At 40.7% G+C, this 20,907-nt stretch overlaps 1 protein-coding gene across 4 annotated transcripts in view; it reads left to right on the plus strand.

Annotated features, from left to right (window-relative positions):
- The first annotated feature begins 6,802 nt into the window (after positions 1–6,802).
- MICAL3 (microtubule associated monooxygenase, calponin and LIM domain containing 3) overlaps positions 6,803–20,907 on the plus strand; it is a 107,481-nt gene continuing 93,376 nt past the window's right edge. For all 4 annotated transcript variants that reach the window (XM_053942017.1, XM_053942014.1, XM_053942018.1 and 1 more), the window contains exons 1-10: positions 6,803–7,171; positions 13,405–13,612; positions 14,998–15,114; positions 15,799–15,900; positions 16,452–16,607; positions 17,139–17,239; positions 17,798–18,055; positions 18,628–18,743; positions 20,099–20,225; positions 20,719–20,812. In XM_053942017.1, coding sequence (XP_053797992.1) covers positions 6,908–7,171; positions 13,405–13,612; positions 14,998–15,114; positions 15,799–15,900; positions 16,452–16,607; positions 17,139–17,239; positions 17,798–18,055; positions 18,628–18,743; positions 20,099–20,225; positions 20,719–20,812 — 1,543 coding nt within the window. In that variant the 5' untranslated portion in view covers positions 6,803–6,907. The remainder of the gene's footprint in view (positions 7,172–13,404; positions 13,613–14,997; positions 15,115–15,798; positions 15,901–16,451; positions 16,608–17,138; positions 17,240–17,797; positions 18,056–18,627; positions 18,744–20,098; positions 20,226–20,718; positions 20,813–20,907) is intronic.

Consider the following 20,907-nt stretch of genomic DNA (forward strand, 5'->3'; position numbering starts at 1 on the left):
TGTCTTCCTGTCCTCTCCCTTCCCTAGGAGAGGAGGCTGACCTCCACCTGGCTACACCCTCCTTTCAGGAGCTTGTAGAGAGGGATAAGGTCACTCCTGAGCTTCCTCCTGTCCGGGCTAAACAACCCCAGCTCCATCAAGTGCTCCTCACAGGACTTGTGCCTCAGCCCCTTCACCGGCTTTGTTCCCTTCCCTGGCTAATTAGGTACATGCACAATGAAGTGGAGGCAAGTGCAGGTAAAGAGAAAGCAACAGAGGGTGCTAGACCTTTTCATTCTGTGGATCTCTGAACCATTTTATGTGCTTCATAAAGATTGGTAGTTTTTATCCTCTTGTCAGTTGCAACTCTTATGGTTCTGTCTTTGTTCCTGTTGATTATCTTTTCTCCTTTGCAATCACTTCTGGGATCAATGCAGTCTTTGTTTTGGTGTTAGGTTCTGGCATTTCACTTTCACTTACGTAAGCTTTCACTTACATAAATTTTTGCAAATGTGTTCATGTGAGTTTCATTAGAGAATTTCTTTAATGAGATTTTTTTTTTCAAAATACAAATACAGGCTCTATTTGTTTTCTCCCTGTACCATGGAATGGTTTGGGGTGATCAGTGCACCAGCAGAATCTGGAGATCTCAGAGGACTTGGCTCTCTGGGCTGCAGAGGCTGTTAAAGTGTGTTTGTAGCCTCCACTCTTTGTTCTGCTCAGAATTTCTACTTGGGGCAGAACAGTGTTCTTGTTCTCTAATGTTCAGTAAAGCTTTTCTCAAAGCTGGTGTTTCTGCTGTTTCTTGTGGCATACACAGCATTTTAACTTGGAAAAATGAATGGGTCCATGTCCTGTATGGTGTCAAAAGCTGATATATCTTGCTGTGCTAAGGTGCATTTGTTTTATCCCCCCTTGAAGTCATGGAAATAAAGTTTTATGAAAATGTCATTCTGGTAATTTTAAGAGTCTTTCTTTTGTTTTGTTTTTTTAAATAGGCACTTTCCAAGGGTTATTAGATAGTGTTTGCAGAGTTCTGAGGAAATCCAGCTTGTAAAACTGGGTGGGAACTAACTTTAGGATGCCTTTCTGTGTTGAAATGTAACATCAGGAACAGCTTCAAAGCACTCCAGATAAGGGAATTCAACTGTTGTTCTGTTACATCGTGGTGTGAGAATGACACCTATCCAGGTGTCCTACTGTTATTCCCTTATCACCTTCTGAGGGAACAGCTACCTCTTCCTTGGTATAATTTCCATTTTTTTTTTTCTTCCAAAGAAAAGCATGGATCTGTTTCTTGGTCTCTTTCTTTGTTAGTGTTCATTCAGCGTAGGGAGTGCTGTGATCAAAGAGTTGTCTATGACAGCAGCAGCAAAGTATGTTTTTTGGGTTCTCATAGAGAAAAGGTTGTATTTTGTAGATGAAATGCTTTTAGTAGTTGTGTTGTGGCACTGGAGAAATGGCTAGTAATAAGCAATCATTTTTCCTTCTGTACCGTAATCTGAATTTGGGAACCAAAATATTTTCTGTAACTGCTTCTGTATTTGTATGTTTCCATGTTTTTGTGTATAATTAGCATTTCTTCTCAAGTCAGTACTGGATTGAGTTTTTCTTGACATGAGCATTCTATGAACTGTTTGTGTATGTGCTAAGAAGAGGTTCTTGTATTTGCAGTCAAGTTTGTGTTTGGTTTCTCTTTCTCCCACTTTTGGCCTAGCTTGGAAGAGAGAGTAGACAGGAAAGCGATGGAGACCCAAAAGACTGTCTCCCATGTGGTGGGCAGAAGTCACCAGATCAAGTTTCACAGCTGTATTGAAAGAGTTTTTTGACAGCTTATTTGCTTGAGTATTGAATGTTATGAATGGGAACAGATCTAAATCCCATTGGAAAACCTGCTGTGGACAGTGCTGACGTGCCTCTTTTCCATCTGGTGTAAATGGGAAGCTGCAAACAATGGCAGCCACGCCTTTGTCCTCCTGCTTTCCCCTTCTTGGTCTGCGTAATGTGGAGCTAACATAGTTCCCAGTTTTGGCTTTAGCTTTTCTTGTCAAAATTGTCCTCCTTTTGCCATCTGTTCCACAGTCTTACCACTGCCCTAAAGCTGCACTTTTTGATACCTTTGATCACTTAAAAAGTCATTAACATATTGTGTTAAAATATGGTAGAAAATAAATTTTTTCAGTTTTAGCTGAAAGTAAAAGAATGTAAATCTTAGAAATTAAAACAGAGCTTTTTCATTTGTTGGAATAAAGATTTTTTTGTGTTTGGCTTCCTAAAGAAGGGAGGCTTACGGGATTGAGCCATTTGTTCATCTGCTTTTCAGTTCATCCTTAATAACTTTTGAACAATTTCATCCAGATTCAATGAGGAATAAGAGTCTCAAAGGTAATTGGTTTCCTAGAAGAAAACTGGATGCTGGGTGGAAGAGAGACACAAAAATAGGTGTCCCCACTGTCTGTAGCATAAGCTTAACTCTAATCTGTGCTTAGGCTTTTGCTAGCCAAGTTGCAAGTGTGTCCTGGCTGCCTGGGTACTGCAATAATCTTGGAGTTGCAGGGCATGTTACTGAGCCTTGCTTAGGCACAAGCTGCAGAAGGAGCCATGAAAGGGAGGCAGGGACATAGGGAATGTTGCTGGAGAGTAGTTTTATGATCATGGACCAGTTTGCTTTCAAATTCCATATGGTATTACCACTTCTTCTCGATGCCTGCCTTCTCAGAGGTTTGTGAAATAACTGGCTGTGAAACAACACAAATGTAAGAAAGCACTTACATGGTGCTCAGAGAAACTCAGCTCTCAGAAGTGCAGCTGGGCAGTTACTTTGGCAAATGTTTTATTCACTCCTGATTTAGGGTAGAGAGAACAAGCTGTGAATATAGATGGAATTAACTCAATTTCTGATGGGAAAAAAGAGATGGCTGAAAAATACATTCCCATAATATTTTTTCCCCGTCTCAAGTCATTGCTTGAATGAACATCTTGAACAAAATTAGGATGGAAATGTGGAGGAGGTGGTGACTTGTATAATGGGGATTTATTTGCCTGAAATATATAAGCCCTGCATTTGCAACACTTGCTGCAGAACTTCAATTTGTACAACCGAATTCATTATGTGTAGAATTTGCAAAATCTCCTCTTATCTCTTGCCTTTGGCAGAAGTAGGGCACTGGGCTTTCTTTCTCGTGTATGCATTTGATAAAATATTCATATTCCTGCATCTGTGGTGACTGTGGGAAGGAGCCACCACCTGGAATTATTCACTGCCTGTATCTCTGTTTTCCATTGGTTTCTTTTGTCCTGGGCAAGTACTGGAGATCCTGAGGGTACTTGGAGCCATGAGTCAGTGCCAACCTCCTGCTATTATTGTAAATAGCAACGTGAACACTGTTCTTGCGTGCGTTTTTCCACAGGCTTTGTGTGTCTCACCCAGCTCTGAAGCCAAGGAATTCACAGAGCATCTGAGTCAGCAATCAGCTGCCTCGAGACAAAACATGCAGGATACTGCAGACTTGCAGAACAGCCAGCAAGGCACACAAGTGCCCTGGAAACGTAGCAAATAATTCTTGCCTGCCCTTGCTTTCCTCCTGTAATTTCCATGTTCTCTGACGTGTTGCTCTTGGGTTCCAAGGGCTCAGGGTGTTTACATCAGGAATGCAGAGTTCTAGGGAGTGACCTAATGTGGTGACTGAAGCCTCAGTGTCTCACCCTTGGGCATAACTGATTTCCCAGGCTGTGTGAAATGGGATTTGGGCACGGCTGCCATGCTGAGGTCCCCCTTGGAATGTGCTGGCTCAAATGACCTGCTTTCTGCAGGTTTGGCTGCTGGCTCGGCAAACCTCAGACACACAGCAGTAAGTTCCTAGAGTGAAAGGATATTATGTTTAATATCCATGTGTTTTGTGGGGTCGGTGCTTGGAGCCAGGGACAACACACACCCCGATGTCCGTGTGGCAAAAGAGCAAGTTTACTGTATGAAGACCTGTTTATAAAAGGGATTTGAAAAAGCCAGTCATTGGTCTCTTCCTTGACTCCACCCAGCTCCCAGACCCATGAGATGTCTCCCGCTTAGGATGGAACAGAACTGGTTGAGGATCCTTTCTTTCAACCCAGGGGCTGGCTTTTCTTTCAACCCAGGGCCAGCTGGGTTTCTTACTTGTAGCCAAATTGCCCAGTAAAATCCAGCCTGTAATGTGATATAATGTGATAAAAAGAGGTTGGGTTTTGACTTTGGGGTCTTTGAGCAGTGCAAAACCAATGCTGTGTTCACTTCCTTGGTGAAAAACTGTGGGAGAAGCAAGAGTAAGAAATGGTCCCTATGCTGTCCTTACATCTGGGTATATCAGTAGTGGAATGTGGACTAACAGACCACTTAATTTAGGTCACATAACTTGTATTGCTTTTTCTGAAGAAGTCTCAGTCATCCAAAGCACTGGTGCAAAGTGAGTGCTTGGGTGGTAGAGTAGGGGTGCAAGAAGCAGGGGGAGCATAAGAGTGTTCAACTTGGAATGCTGTGCTGATTAATGAGGCATATGACTTTAGACTGTAGGTATTTTATTGTGTTTGTATGACACAGAGACACTGAAATTACTCCTTCAGCATTAGAGGTGTTTTGTCAGAGTGCATTATAATATTCTTCTTGAGAACAAAAGAGGAGACACAGACATTCAGTACCTGGTTGGGCCAGAAGAGAGATGGAGAGGGATTTTTAACAAGGACATGAATGATAGGACAAGGGGGAATGGCTTCAAACAGTTAGAGGGCAGGGTTAGGTTGGATATTGAGAAGAAGTTCTTTGCTGCCAGGGCACTGAGACACTGGCACAGGTTGCCTAGAGAAGCTGTGGATGCCCCATCCCTGGAAGTGCTCAAGACCAAATTAGATGGAGCTTTGAGCAGCCTGGCCTAGTGGGAGGTGTCCTGTCTTGGGGCAACGCAACAGTGTCCCTGCCTATGGCAGGGGTGTTGGAACTTTGTGACCTTTAAGGTCTCCCTTCCAAACCAAACCATTTTAAGGTTCTGTGACTTAGGCCTCTGCAGCAGTGCAGTGGTTTCCCTGAGGTGCAAGCCCTGGAGCATGTTTCCAGCTTCACAACAGTGAAGTTAAGATGAAAAATAAGGAAAGCAGTTCCAATTTGCTTAGTGAGCAGTACTGATATGGACATGGGCATCACTATCAGCCAGTTAGAAAATCAGCTTAATGGGTTCTGAGTCCTCTAAGGTGGTTGTCCTAATAAAGTTAGAATTGCATTCCGTACTATAACCCACTGTTGTACTTTGACTTCTGTACTTTCACTGTTAAAACTTCTGTTCTTAAAAACTACCAGTTTGTGGCTGTATGTAAAGGTTTCCAGGTCTCCTTTGCTGTTTCTAAACATAAACAATAAATACCATGTTAGGATGAAAAGCAGGAGTGCCCAAATAAACTACTGGAGAGCTGTCATATGGGAGGGGAAGAGACATGAGCTGTAATGTTTGGCTTGGCTTCCTGTCTGCTGGAAGCAGGAAGAGAGCTGGTGAGAATCTAAAAAGTTTTATCCAAGTCCACATATTTCCCTTTTTGCCTTAATACCCTTTGCAAAAAAAAACCAAAAAAACCCCCAAAAAAACAACCCACACACAAAGGGCAAAAAGCACCTCAGAAGTGCTTTCACTTCCACAGTTTGTGCATATGTTTCCATGCTGCCTTCATATCTGAAGGCAAACAGAGCTATTCTTTCTCAGCAAGCAGGGTAATTTAGAGTATGTACTTAGTGTTATGTCTAAAAGAAAGAGAAAGGTTTATTCTATATAAAAGAGAGAGAGAGGAAAGGCAAATACCTATACTTTAAACAAAATCTCTAATTGTGATCCAGACAATTCTGTAGATCTCCAGCCTGCTTCTGAGGGATCACAGAAATGAGCAGCAGAGCTCAAGATAGCAGATCTGCCCCAGCAGATTAAAGTAGAACCCAGCTAACACCTAAAATTTTGTATGGACTTGTGTATCAAAAGAAGATGAGAACAAGACAATAGTGGGATTAGTATGGGAATCTTAGAAGGATCGTGCACCAGCCACATTTCACTCTTACGCTGCTCATTTATGGACAGAATTATATGTATAGGCTTTAGGAAAGGAAAATGTTTATCTTGCTTTATGCAACACAGACACGCTTCCTTTTTTCAGCCTTGACTTATTTTTCTAAGAAATGGATTGCTATTAGCAGGTTTAACTAATTTTTAAGATCACAGTAAGCATCACTGTGCAAAAAACCAGTCTTGGCAAGGACTCTATATCAGCTTCTGCTATGCCATCCTCTCTTATCTCTATTTATCATGACCAAAGACATGTGTCTTTTCAGAATGAAGGCACAAAAGCTTATTTTACTGATGGAGCACCGACTCTGGAAGTGTTTTGTGGCAGTAGCGTTTAACACCAGCCCATAACTGTTGCTGTGGTGTTACACAGTAACTGCGACATAGTAGGTCTGCCTGTTCTGTTTTACAGCCTCTGCCCTCTTGCAGACACCGTGTAACATCTGCCTGTTTACTTGTGACTTCTCTGCTCTTCCTGCAGAATGAGTTTTGATGAAACTTCCAAGGCTCTAGCTCAGGTTAAAATATTTTGTGATTTAACAGAGATGTGAGATGTGCCGCTGTCTGCGGTGAGGCTCAGTGAGCTCTGGAAGCCTCCTCTTCAGTCAGCTTGGGTAGAAATCCTTGGGATATCAATCGGCTGAGGACTGACTGGGAATCTGGGCTCTCAGTTCAGCAAGCATAGAGAAAATTTTGGCACAAAAAAGAGCAAGTTCAGTTACTCTTTCTTCTTTTTGTTTTATAGGTTAATAATGCTTGTAAGGCAGAGGTGAAAGTGGCTCAGCAGAACAACATCGGGAAATCTGGCAGACTGGAAGAGCACAGCTGCCCCCCTGGGCAGCTGCCACGTGTGAAGCATGGAGGAAAGTAAAAACGAGAAGGTGAACCAGGCTCATGTTCTCTTCGACAGATTTGTCCAGGCATCCACCTGCAAGGGGACTCTCAAGGCTTTCCAGGAGCTCTGTGACTACCTAGAACTAAAGCCCAAGGACTATCGTTCCTTCTATCACAAACTCAAGTCCAAGCTCAATTACTGGAAAGCCAAAGCCTTGTGGGCCAAATTGGATAAAAGAGGCAGCCATAAGGACTACAAGAAGGGGAAAGCATGCGCCAACACAAAGGTAAGAGGTTCAGTCACCATGTCTCGGGTCTGTGTGTCGGGATGACCCCAAGATTGTAAAAGTCCTTGTTGTTCCAGCCCGTGCAGCCAAAGGAGGAGTCTGAAATGTGTAGGATCAGCTTCTTAAGGTTTATTTTTCCTTATCTATAACATTCTTTCTCTGACCCGCTGAGCTCTGTCCAGCAGGTCGGCCATGGCATTCTGTATGTCACGTCAGGCGGCATTTACATTTTGTACTCAAAATTACATATACTCTGTTTACAATAATGTGCCAATATCTATCATCTATGTTAGACAGTGTGTCTCTACCTTAAACCAATAGAAAAGTGTCACCATCACACCAAGATGTGGAGGACAAGAAGGTCAAGACATGCCCAAATCCCTCCATCTTGTCCCCTGAACCCCATTCTCAAAAAGGCCCAAAATTCTACTTTTTCACCTTGTGTCAATTCACCTATTACTCAAACCCTTGGGGGTTGTAATTCCTCATACAAAGTTGGGAGCTTTTTCCACGGCTAAAATGGAAGCCACAGGTGTTTTTGACTTCATGCCAAGGTCTCTTGAGCCCCCTGCCAGGGTCTTGAGACAGCCAGGGCAGCCAGAGGAGTGTCCTGGACTCCGACAACCATGGTCCAGGCAGCTATTACCCAATCCCTCTGGAATCCACAGTAAAAAGGTGTGGATGTAGAAAAATATTGCCTGGTGTCACTGTAAGCCCAGGGACGTTTCAAGAATGTTCTCACGATTTTAGCATTTGATCAGCAATCAGAAATTCCTTTTGTCACCACCAGATGTGACTGCCCACCTGAATGTTTGTATTTTATCAGGAGGAGAAGCCAGCAAGTTCTTACATTGTAAGTTTTTGTGGCATTGGTCCTATAGATAGATGGCTTGGAAAATCTTAATTGGCAAACCTTTAATCTTGGTTGACTCCTTTTTGCATTTTGACAGTAATAGGAATGTGTGCTGTTGGGGTCTAGCATACAAAGTATGCATGTTTGGAAATTTCCAGTTGTAATTTGAAAATTCTCATGACTCTCTCAAGAAAACTGAACTTTTCTGCCACTTTGGCAAAACAGACTGTTTCCCATTGTTTAGAAAGTGATCAGTTTTATTCTAGGTTCAAAGGAAAAAAATGCTGTGGAAACTCATACCAATTCTTTTTAAAAGGATAGTATGTGTGGTATTTACTGCAGGAATTCCTGCTTTTACACACACACACAGAGCATTTTGTGAGCATTTTTTTTTTACCTGAATTATTGTGAGTTGGCATTTATGTGCTGCTGCTCTTGGACAGTGCAGTTTGAAAGCAATTCTTTATATCATTTATTGAAATGTGAATAGAATAGGTTGGTTTTGTAAATAGTCAAGCCTTTTTTTTCCAAAATAGACAAATAGGGTACAATAGGATAAAATTAGAACAGGATTCTGTCTTCCTTCATCAAAGACAATAAATGCTGCTCTTTCTCTTGAATAGTCACCTTTTGAGAGAAGGAAGTACTTTAATTGGAAGAATTAATGACTTAATTCCTCAGTATGGAATTGAGGGAGAATATATCTTGTTTAGAGAATGTAATTTCAGATCTGTGGACTTATATTTTCCCCCAAATGGATATTAGAAAGTTATATTCTTTCCTTAATTGTTTATCTTGTTTCATTTTCCAGTGGCCACTTTCATGATGATGGAAGCATTTATAATGAATTACTGTAGTAACACTTGAGAAACTCTGAAAATCAAACAATTGGGCACTGTTGGTAGTCACAATGGGCAGTAGCTTCAACACCCCAAAAATCCAACCACTGTTAAAGTTTACATTTTTCAGGCAACATAAGAGAAGAAAGGAAGGATTTACCAGAAAATAAATGTAATAGGCTTTATATAAGATTTATGAATAAATTTTCCAAGTGCTATGAGCATCATGGAGAAAAATTCTAAATTTTCTGCAAAATTGATCACCCTGGGCATTCATTAGATTCAGGAATTACTCTTTGAATGAAACATAATGGGTTGAGCTGAACTAAGGTGTTTAAGTCTGTGAAGTGAAGATAGGTGGTTTATGTTTTTATGACAAACAGATGGAAGGAACAAGATGTAGAGGTTTTTAACTTATTTGAGTAATAGACTGTAAGAGTGATTTTTGCATCTAGGCTCTGTATTTGTTAACACTGTGGAAAAGGTTGGTTCAATAATAGAGATGAAACATTGAAGAAGGGCTTTAATGGGCAGATAAGTGGGTAGTGCTTGACTGTGAGAGCATATGAAAAACCAGATGTGAGTGGAGGGTGACATCCAGCTGTGAAAGGCATTCAGAAAATCAAGTGTGACATTTATATCAATGGGAAGTGGTGATCTGAGCTTAGAAGGACATTAGAGGTCCATTTGGTTGTATTGGGCTTGAATTAACAATTAGGCAGCCAAACAGAAATGTCAGAAAGGTGTGGATTTTAGCTTGGCCAAAAAGTAGTCAACTCTCGAGCTGGAGGTTTTGTGACCTGACAAAGCTGATTAAACCAGTGTCTCTGAGGTGAGCAAAGACAGTTTATAGAGGAAGATCACACAAGATCATGGTTGAAACCCCTGGGAAGCTGGCAGTGAGAGGAATGAGAGTCCTTCAGGTGGTGCTCTGAAAGAATAACTGGAGACCCAGAGGAGTACTGAGGCTCAAAAGTCGTCAGAAAAGGGTGTGCTCTGAGTAAATACATGTAACCAAGTGTCTTTAAAACCTCTCTTCAAGTACAGTTATAAAGTGGATAAAAGGAGTAAAGCATCCTGGGAGTGATGTTTGACTGAAGAGGTTGCTAGGGATTTTGTATCCTCTAAAAGCTTAACCTATTTCATACAGCAAAGTCAAGTTAAAGAGAGTGAGAACGGAATTGGAGAACTGGGATCAAGAGAGTTGTTGTAGAAGCAGCATGTGGTGGGGTGGTGGTGAGATAAACAGAGAGGCTCATGTCCCTCATTGAATGATGAGAGAAAAACCTCAGAACTTACTGGTGTTGGTCTGAAGGATCACGGTGATGGGAATCAGCAATGACTGCAGTGGACATATTTTTTAAACCAAATTTCACCGTGTATTCCTCTTATCTTTTCATATATGTTTCTATTAATTTCTTGTTTCCTATCCAAATAGTGTCTGTCATTAAATGTTTAAATTTACTTTACTCCTAAGAGGTAATTATAACTGTTTAAAGCAGAGGCCTTTTGAAAACTGAGTCATGTGTGATTTGATGTTTCCTAACTCACTTGGCTTTATATTCCTAATGTTTAACGTAATTTGCAAACTGCTGATTAAAAGGTACAGAAATTTAAGTGGGCATGTGGAGATGATAGAATTTAAAATAAAGATGAGGGTTTTATCCATGTCAGAGCAGAAGTCAGTAATTTCTTCAGGAAGCCTGGCTTCTGTACACTTGAACATAAACCAGTTCTGAAGTTTTCATACTTTGCAGGATAGCTCTTAATTGCCCATTTAAAAATTGTTCAGGGATGAGGTGCTGTGCCTGGAGCTGGGCAGTTTGTGCACATGGCCAGCATGCAGGCTAGCCAGAATTCAGATAATCAGAGTTCATGAAAGTGCCTTGGACGTGATGGGTTGTTCAAATGTAAATAGTTACAAATGGTACTTTCTCTCCATTGGTTATACAGAGAATACAGCATTTCAGTTTGCATTTGATGTTCCATTACCATGGCGTTGTTACTGGAAACTTGATATAATCTGTCTGAAAGATCTTGAGCAAGAAGTGTTTTTGAGGGGTGAGACAGCTTCAGTGCAGGGAGTTGCTGCAATTGCTTGGAGTCACTGAGGGGAAAGGGAACAAGGAATAACAGTAGCTGCCTTTATTTGGCAGCACTTGGCATGTCATGGAGTTACTGCTGACTGAGAGTTGCCAGAAGGTGGGTTTTTATGAGACATCTGACACTGGAAGAAGCATTAGAGGTGGAAAAGAATATTTTCTGGTTTTAACTGTGCTTAGAGTTTATGTTTTATAATGACATAATTTAATGTTGCTTAGAATTTGTGTTTTATAACGACATAATTTAATGTTTTTGCAATGGAATTTAAAAAATGCAACTTTGACCATAAATTACTTGCCTGAGTATTATACATTCAGAATATCTAGAATCTTAATCATAATCTAAGTGCTTTTAACCACATCCTACTATGAGAGCAGGAAGGATAGAGAGGAAAAAAACCTTTTAAGTTCCTGTGACAAAGTTGCAGGCAACTAGCTTATAATTTCACAAAACCTGAGTTCGAATGGTCTGATTTTAGTACAATTCCTGTGCTGTTTTGTACTCCATCATAAATATTTTATATGTGGAAATTTGTCAAAGAATGAAAATCACCCAATTCAGTGTGTTCTTGTTGCTTATTGAAATCCAGGCTCTTTGAAGATTGTAGTTGTCAGCCAAGCAAAATTATTACCTGAATAAGTATGATATGCTGAGCTGATCTTCTGAAAAGTTTAAAGAAAGAAAGACAAGGTGGTGTTTGGGAATTACCCTTACCTACAAAGAAAGCAATATTAAAATTGGAAGAATATAGTAGATCCTAACTGAGGATCCCTTATATCAAATGACAAGATAGACACCTGTTCAATATACACTTTTATTTAGGAATTTATTAGCTCAGAAGTTGGGTGTGCCTTTTGTCCCAGATGCTTTCAGGTTCCTGAAGCCACGAAAGAAGCAGTGGTGTTGTTATTCCCTTCCCTTTCCTCTAGACTTGGATCTCTGCCCTCAGATTTATGTGACTTCTTATCTCATTCAGTAGTCCTACGTGGAATTTGCATGTCAATAGCTATGTCATCACTGCTGTAACTGGTTTTCCATCATTCAGGCTTTACATTTGCAGTTTCAGGGTGCTTGCAGAGTTTATACCCCAGTGAATAAGTGGTGAGAATGTGGCAGCCTGTAAAAATTGTCAGATGGGGATGACCACTGAGCACAAGGTTTTGCTTTTTGGAGTTGGTTGTTTATCAGAACATTGGCTTATAGTTAAATTAAGAATAATTATAGAATTAAGAATTCTATAGAATTAGAATTCTATAATTATTTATAGAATATATATATTCTAATTATTACAGAATTAATTCTATAAGAATTAGAATTAAGAATTAAGAATAATTAAGAATTTCTCAAAGAGCTGTCTTGTGCAGCCATAAGGATCTGGAAAAGAATCACATGGCAGCAGCAGCAGCCACCTCTGTAACAAGGTCTTTATTCCGTGTCTCTGGTTTACTTGGTAGAAATCAAAGTACAATAATAATGAAGAAATGGACTGTGTACTGTATTTATGTGACTGCACATACCAACACTTCTCTGTGGACCTCGGTTTCTGTGGCTAAGAAGTGTCTCCTGACTATCTTGGGTTTTTTAATCTGAAAGTATTTTGCTGCATCATTCTGTTCTCAGAAGGTACTCCAACACTAGACACGCACGTATTTTACATTCTCCAGTTGTTTATTAGCATCTGATGGTGTTTGTGAGTAGAGTGGAAAAAGATAAGAGAAGGTGAAAGGCCTTTCATATGACAAAGGTTGGGTTGGAGAAAAGATTTGTCTGGTCACACAAAGTTTTTGTTTACATGATGTTTATTTCCCTGAAGTCTCCTTTGCTCTAGTAGTAGAAGCACCAAAGTGCCACCAAAGGCATAAATTATTGTGCTCTGATTTGGCTACTCTGTGTTATTCTGTTAGTCTAAATGATGGTGTTTATAAAAACATTAGTGTCTTGTGTTTGTCTGCTGTAGCTGTTGCAATGCTACTGAAGATATTCTTAAGAAAGGCCAGCTCAGAGTTTGGAAGATGAGAGGAAAACTTGTCACTGGTTTTGTTTTTGTTTTTTGGGGGCTGTTTTGATTTTTTTAATTAAAAAAAAAATTGAATGTGGGAGATGCCTTCAGAAGTATTGCTGTTCTCCAGGTACTTACATAGCTTGGAGAGTATGACTTGGCAGCTCTTCTTAGAGCAAGGGTTGCAAGCACACAGCTTTACTTGCCTGCTTCCTGAGTCTTTTCATGCTCTGCAATATACTTCATTTTCAGGTCGTGGTTTCTGCTTATCAATGGCAGAGCTCGGCAAGTAGAAACAGAAACACTGCTCTGAAATTTCAGCTTATGTTTCAGACAGAGAGCACTTCTTCCTAAGAGCCGAGGGACGCTCGGAAGCTGCTGCAGAAATTCCCCTTTCCTCCAAGGACTGTCCAGTTACTCAGTGCTGGTTGTTTTGCAGTGTCTGATAATTGGGGCTGGACCCTGTGGCCTTCGCACAGCCATCGACCTGTCGTTCCTGGGAGCCAAGGTGGTGGTCATAGAGAAGAGGGACGCCTTCTCCCGCAATAACGTGCTGCACCTGTGGCCCTTCACCATCCACGACTTGAGGGGCCTCGGCGCCAAAAAGTTCTACGGCAAATTCTGTGCAGGATCCATAGACCATATCAGTAAGTACAGCCAGGGCTGGACACAGCAGCACTGCTTCTTCCTGCGGGGAAGGAGGTGAGAATGAAAATCCAGCCTACGCCGCTCCCTGCTCTCAAGGTTTTATGGTACAATTCAGCATTACTTTTGCATTATGCATTCTGGGCTAGTCATGAGATGAAAACATGCAGTGTTTATCTGTCATCTCTTAGGCATTCCTAAGGCATAGCTTCTTCCCTCACTGAAAAGTACACTTAAAGCTCACTTTTTTTCTTTTTTTTAAAAATGGATCATTTTTCTGTTTTTTGCTGATACATTCCTGCAGCTGCCGCGTTATTCTGTTTCTCTTGAGCAACATCTAAAGAAAAATTAGTGCATGCTTTTGAACATTCTTGTGAATTTCAGTCTGGAGAAAGGAGGATAGTTTTGACTTTGTTAATTTTCAGAAGAGTGATGAAGATACGTTGCGATTAAATAGATGTTTATTTGTTAAAATTGGAAATAATCTTGATGATTTTTATATTCTGTGTTAAATCAATCCTCTTTGAAAGCTGAATGCTTTGGTGGAGCAGGAGTTATTTTTCTTTTCTTTTTTCTTTCCCAGAATTGACTGTACATGACACAGCCAGGTGTTGCCCACCAGTCTGTGTTCTCTCTTTTTTTTTTTTTTTTTTTTTTTAATTTGGCAACAAATGGTAAAACTGGAAGATTTCTTTGTAACTTCAGTCTTGCAGATTTCTTTTTTCTTCTAATATATTTTCATTTTTATTCTTCCAGTCTTTATGCATTTTGTCTTTTTTTTCTGTATCAGCACAGCTAAAATTTAGTTTTTAGGTGAAGGATTTTTTTCATTTCGCTATCTGAAATATGACTGCAAGGTGTTTTCCTTCAAATTCACTGAGCTTGCAAACTGTAATTTTCATTCTCATTGCCAAAGTTGCCTGAAGAGGAAAGAGGTGGTGAGGAGCTTTCTATGCCCTCACTAAGCCAGAGGTGTTGGGATGGAGGTGCAGGTCAGTATTACAGCCAGGCTGATCCAGTGGCTCTTTGCCATCTGTGACAAGTGCAGCCCTGCCTGTGCTGTCTTCCCTCCCTCTCCTGCAGCTCGTGTCCTGGTTGTTACCCTTGATGCTGATTAAGGGACTGAAACACCAAAAAATTACTTTTTATACTTTGAAAAGGGTTGGGTTTTCAGCTGTGTAGAATTTTCTTAGCATGCTGTGATATCACACACCAGTGGTGCCTGGATGAAGTGCTGGGAACACCGTGGGGAAGAAGAAAGTAGCAGCTGGCCTTTAAGTCGGGGTGTCAGTAATGTCACACAGACACACATGGCCACTGCTGCTCTTTTCTTTTTCTTCTATTTCTTCATAATCTTTTTTTTTTTTTTTTTTTTTTTTTTTTTCAGGTATCCGTCAGCTCCAGCTGATCCTTTTGAAGGTTGCCTTGATCTTGGGAATAGAGATCCATGTCAATGTGGAATTTCGGGGGCTCGTTTACCCTCCGGAGGACCAGGAGAACGAAAGCAAGTAGCACTGAAATGGGCAGTAGAGAAGGGGGAAGTTGTGGTAGGATTCACAGGATACACTCCTTAACTCTGCTTATGACATTAAGTCCTTTCCTCGTGCTCCATTAATAAGAATAGTTACTAATCCATTTTTGCTTGGATTTTTAGTAGGATTTATTTTATCTAGTGACAAATCCAAATTAGTTACTGTATGAAACAAAGTCACCAGCAGGATTACACAGAAATAGACCAAGACATGGTAAATTGTAATTGCTCCTAAAATACTTAAGCCTATTACATAACATTTTGAAACAACTCTTTTCTTTGCATTCACTGAGCATATTTATATTGGTAAATGTTCCTTGTTATGCTTTTGGTATCGCTGTGAAACCTGTTCTCTGATCACCACAGGAGATGTAGCTTACTTGTTTTTAGGCCTTTTATAAATTGTATAGGAAGTAGAGAAGTTTGTAGGGGCCCTTAAAGGAATTTGGGGAGTTTTAGCAGAGCTGTGTCTGCCTCTGATTCACGTGGAATTGCTGCACAGTTCAGGAATAACCCTGTTATTAATGTAGCTGAACTGCAGGGTTTCTTGACTGATCATGTGTTGAAGGATTAATTGATAGTAAGAACTGTTTTTTTCAATTTTTTTTCTATTATTATTGCCATTTATGTTGTCATTAACTTGGAGTTTATCTACAGGAATAGGTTGGCGTGCATTGGTCCATCCCAAAACCCATCCAGTGTCTGAGTATGAGTTTGAAGTAATCATTGGAGGGGATGGCAGGAGAAACACCTTAGAAGGTAATGGTTCATAATTCACCTCCTAACAGAACTTACTCTTAAATTAGTTAGAACAACAGTGGCCTTTAACACGCCAATGAACATCTGGAAAAACACTTGACAAGTGATAGGGAGATTAAAAGTCCATGTAAAAATCCATTTATAGCAGAGACGTGGATGGTCTTTGTTTTCTTCCTCTAAACTAATAGACATAAGGGGTTTTGATCTGCATAATTTTTCCTACATTTTTTTCTTTAGTTGAGCTGTGTTGTCATTCCTACCTTTGGGTGTAGGAACTGAGGTGTTGAGTTTTATTCTGTGTAGCAGAGAATCCCTTGTTTTTAATGGAAATTGCAACTTTAGGAACAGAGATGAGAGATGGGGTGGTGGGGAGCTTTTTCCCTAAACAGCACTTTTCTGACGAAGCAATTGTTCTTTCCTCTGTGCAGGAGTTTGTAACTCATCAATTCCCTTCTCTCCCTTCACTTTGTGAGTGCACCTGTCTGTGGCATACTGAGCCTTCTCTGAAGGTGTGTTTGCTTTTCAGCATTGCAACTTTATCCTTCCTGTAGGGTTTCGCCGAAAAGAATTCCGTGGTAAACTTGCAATTGCCATCACAGCAAACTTCATCAATCGCAACACCACAGCTGAAGCCAAAGTAGAAGAGATCAGCGGTGTGGCCTTCATCTTCAACCAGAAGTTCTTCCAGGATCTCCGAGATGCCACAGGTTTGCCAGCACTTGACACGATTTCCAGTGAAATATAAACTGTTTGTCTTTATAATTACAATTTTGCAGCTCAGATTTATGTGTTTAATCAAGAAACAAGCATCTTGTGCAAGGCACTCAGTGCTGCCTCTGAAATATGACTTCCCTAGTTTTCAGCTGTTCTGCTGTACAAAGCAGATGTGTGTCATTTTGATTCAGAAGTGGAGAACTTATGGTTTTCAGGAGATCAGAACCCCAAATGGGAAGAAGTCATGAATCCAGAGTTCTGCTTTTTGCACTCCACATCTGAATGCAAACCTTAGAGTTATGATAAATGGGTTTTTTAAAAGAGGTAGCTTTATGCAGGTGAAATGTGCCGTGGTTTTGTTGACAGTTCAGATTTTAAAGTCACCCAGAACATGGTAGAAAGTTGCTTGGCATTCTCTCTTTTTCTAACCATGCAGTTTCAATTGACTTTCTTCTGGTAGAACTTTTGTTGCACATAACTCCTAACTTGTTCCTTCACTACTATGTCTTTTGTTCTGTCACAAGGCATTGACTTGGAGAACATTGTCTACTACAAAGATGATACACACTACTTTGTCATGACTGCCAAAAAGCAGAGCTTGCTGGATAAAGGAGTGATACGGCATGTGGGTATTAACTTCTCCTGTATTCTCTGTAAGCTAAAATTGTGGTGATAATTTACTTTTGGTAAGCTGAAAGTAGGAAAATGTGCTTTTCCTCCATCACAAAATGTTCTTCTACAGTTGTTATTTTAGAACATGAATGTAATTGTGTTCTAAAAGGCAGTTAATGCCCTTCTGAAGTATCTTAAACCATCAGACTGTTACAAAACCTGTCGTTTTCAAATTTGTCTCCTTTTGTAGATTTGGGAGTTTTGTTTATGCTAAGATAAAATACGCTGAAGGAACATTTAATAGCTTAGTTGAGCTTCCCTCATTTTATGGGAATGAAAAATGCTCGAAAGCTTCTTAGCCCTTTCACAGTCAGAAACGCAAGCAGGACTGATTACTGTTTGCAATAAAAGATCTATAGATTTTCTCCTGGAAGCATTAACGCAGATAGGAATGAAAGAAAATTAGCAGGCAAATTTGTATGAGTGGATTTGTCAGAATTTTAATGCCGACTTCCATATACACCAATCTTAAGATAAACCTGTGGCACTTTAACTTTGCTGGTTTTGGCAGGACCACGCCGACACAGAGGTCTTGCTCTCCCGGGAGAACGTGGACCAGGAGGCTTTGCTGAACTACGCCAGGGAAGCAGCAGATTTCTCCACTAACCAGCAGCTGCCATCGCTGGACTTTGCCATCAACCACTACGGGCAGCCCGACGTGGCCATGTTTGACTTCACGTGCATGTACGCGTCCGAGAACGCGGCCCTGGTGCGCGAGCAGAACGGCCACCAGCTCCTCGTGGCGCTGGTCGGGGACAGCCTCCTGGAGGTTCGTGTTCAGCTTCTCGGGTGGAAGCTCTGAATGAGCACAAACCTTTGCACCCAGCACTGAAATAGGTGCTGCCTGGCTCTAAGGAAAGCTGCTGTTTGTTATAGAATCAAGTGGGAGGTTTGAAGGAAGGGTGGGAGTGTTGGATTTTTAGCACGGTAATGATCGCGCTTAAGAAAATGTGTGCAGAGCTTTTTCTGAAGTTCTGTCTGTTCCATCTGCTTCTTGTTGACTCTCTACAGAACCTACTGTAGGCCTGCTAGTAGTTAGCATTTTGTAGTTGGTTAAAAAAGTACTGACTTGAAGAGAAGCTGTTAAGGCACCCCAGGCTATGAATTACTGTTGGAAATAGAGGGATATTGGCTTTGGGAGAGCTTGTGAGCTGTTCACTGCACATCTGGATTCCTCTAGCCCAGTGGGAGTGGAGCTTGAAGCTAATTACTGAGTTACAATTTCCCAGCAGATTACTGCCTGAATATGTGCTTGATACTTCTTTAAGATTTTCCCTAAGTGATGCTTTTCCTTTCTCTGCTTTTTTTTTTTTTTTTTTTTTTTGTAACCTATAATATCAGCCGTTTTGGCCGATGGGAACTGGAATAGCCAGGGGATTTTTGGCTGCAATGGACTCTGCTTGGATGGTACGAAGTTGGTCGCTCGGAGCTAGTCCTTTGGAAGTCCTTGCAGAGAGGTAATGGAGAAAGTGAATACATGAATACATTTACAGTTCTAATCCAATCCTCCAACATCTCATCATTCATTACAGTTTCTTTTGGTACAAATATGTAGACAGAATGGGAGATGCGGACTCTCACTGTTTTTGGAGAATGCATGACGGTATAATTCAGTTAAAGAAAAAAATTTTCAAAGGAGTCGATAAACTGAAGTATATGGAAGAGTCAGAAAAGAGTAAGAAATGTTGCTATTCCTGGTCCTAGTTTTAAAAGATTAGATGAGGGATCTTTTTTTTAGGTGCTTATTGACATTGCATGGACAAAGTGAGCCTGACTAACTCTCACCAGCCCTTCAATGGCAAACCAGATGAAGATGTAGGTGCCTTTAAAGTACCACATACAAAAGTTCTTGCTGTCTCCTATTACCTTGTGAATGCTTTTTATTATTTCTTTGTGAGGAAGCTGTGACCTGCTAATTTTCATGTTGTCCTTGGTCACTTTGTTTCCTGTAAGCCAAACAGCATCTTGTCTCTTTTGAAGTATTGAGTTCTTGATGTGTTAATCAGCTTTGCCTGAGTGTGGCTTTGGTGACTCAAGGGGCTCTCTTGGAGATCAGAACTCGAGTAATTAGAAGATGGAGTAAGTAAAAACAGCAGTTTGTAGGTCCTATTTTAAACTTCAGCAACTGCATCTTCTGACCATCAGGAGCCATTGTATAATTTCTAAAACTGCACAATGGCACAAATCATACTTATGATTCCATTTGTTTGAATTAAAAAAAAACAGTGAGGAAAATAATGTTGCTGTTGAAGCCAGACTTCATCACCTTTCCATTAGCCACTTCAGACAGCAGTAAGATCTTCCCTGGGCTTTCTCTTCCACATACTGAACAAACTCAGTTCTCTTGGCCTCTCCTCACAGGGCAAATGCTCCAGTCCCCTTGGTGGCCCCTCTTCCTAAGCCCTTCCTCAGTGTCTTTATTGTACTGGGCAGCCCCTTCAGTTTAGCTTAGTGTATTGTTTTCTTCCCTCCTTTGGAATTCTGAAGTTGTACTAACAAGTGCAGATTTTAATATGGTTATGCTGACTCTTAGCTATGCAGTGTCTGAAGTGGTTAGATTTCTGATTTGCATGTTTATCTCTCCAGAGTTTACTTAGCCATAGTAGTAGTGATGCATCTCTTAAAAAAAAAAAAAAAAAAACAAAAAACAAACAAAAACAGAACAAAACCTTAAACCAGCCAAAACAAACCAAAAACCCCAAACCACCACAAAGCCTAAACAAAACAAGATGAACCAAAACAAAACCCCAAACTTTTTTTTTTTTTTTTTTTTTTTTTTTTTTTTTTTTTTTTTTGGTGTTATTTTCCCAAGGGAAAGCATTTATAGGCTGCTGCCTCAGACCACCCCAGAGAACGTGAGTAAAAACTTCAGCCATTACAGCATTGATCCTGCCACCCGATACCCCAATATCAACGTCAACTTCTTGCGGCCACAGCAAGTAAGTCACCAGTGGTGCTGCTGGGTGCTTGCCATCTGCAGTGTCTTTTCCTCAGCTGAAGCTATGCCATGATTTGGAAACAGAGAGTGATGTGTGTGTAACATGGAAACAGTGAAAAGTAAACTTTTGTAGTTGAACAAATTCCTTTTTAGGAATGTTTGATAATTTTAACTGTGATATAATGATAGCAGAAACCTATAAATTTGTGTCTTCAATGTGTGCATGTGCATTTTCTTTGTAATAATCCAGTCTAGCAGTCTGTCATTGCAATTTGGTATCCACTGAGCAGCAGCAGTCAGCTGGACTGTTGAGCACTGATGAGCTCATCCTTGCTGTTGTGAGGTTCTTGGGGTAGGATTTTTGCTACCTACACGTACTTACCTTCCCTTTTGTACCCTGGGATGTCTCCTTATTGTCTTCTGGTTATTTCTGTGTGTACCTGGGGTGCATGGCATGTGTTGATCATCTTAAAGGTTTTTGTGTGTCATTTTAGGTACGCCACTTGTACAATACAGGAGACTTGAAAGACATTCACCTGGAGATAGAGAACTTTGTGAACTCCAGGACACCAAAGCTGACTCGAAATGGTAGGCCTGGCTGCTGTCCTATTCCTTTTGGTATTCTGGAGCTGGATTAGTGCAGGAACTAGAGGGCAGCAGGGCAGCAGGATATTATTTAACCA

This window comes from Vidua chalybeata, chromosome 5 (genome assembly GCF_026979565.1).
Source record: "Vidua chalybeata isolate OUT-0048 chromosome 5, bVidCha1 merged haplotype, whole genome shotgun sequence".
NCBI classification, from domain to species: Eukaryota; Metazoa; Chordata; class Aves; order Passeriformes; family Viduidae; genus Vidua; species Vidua chalybeata.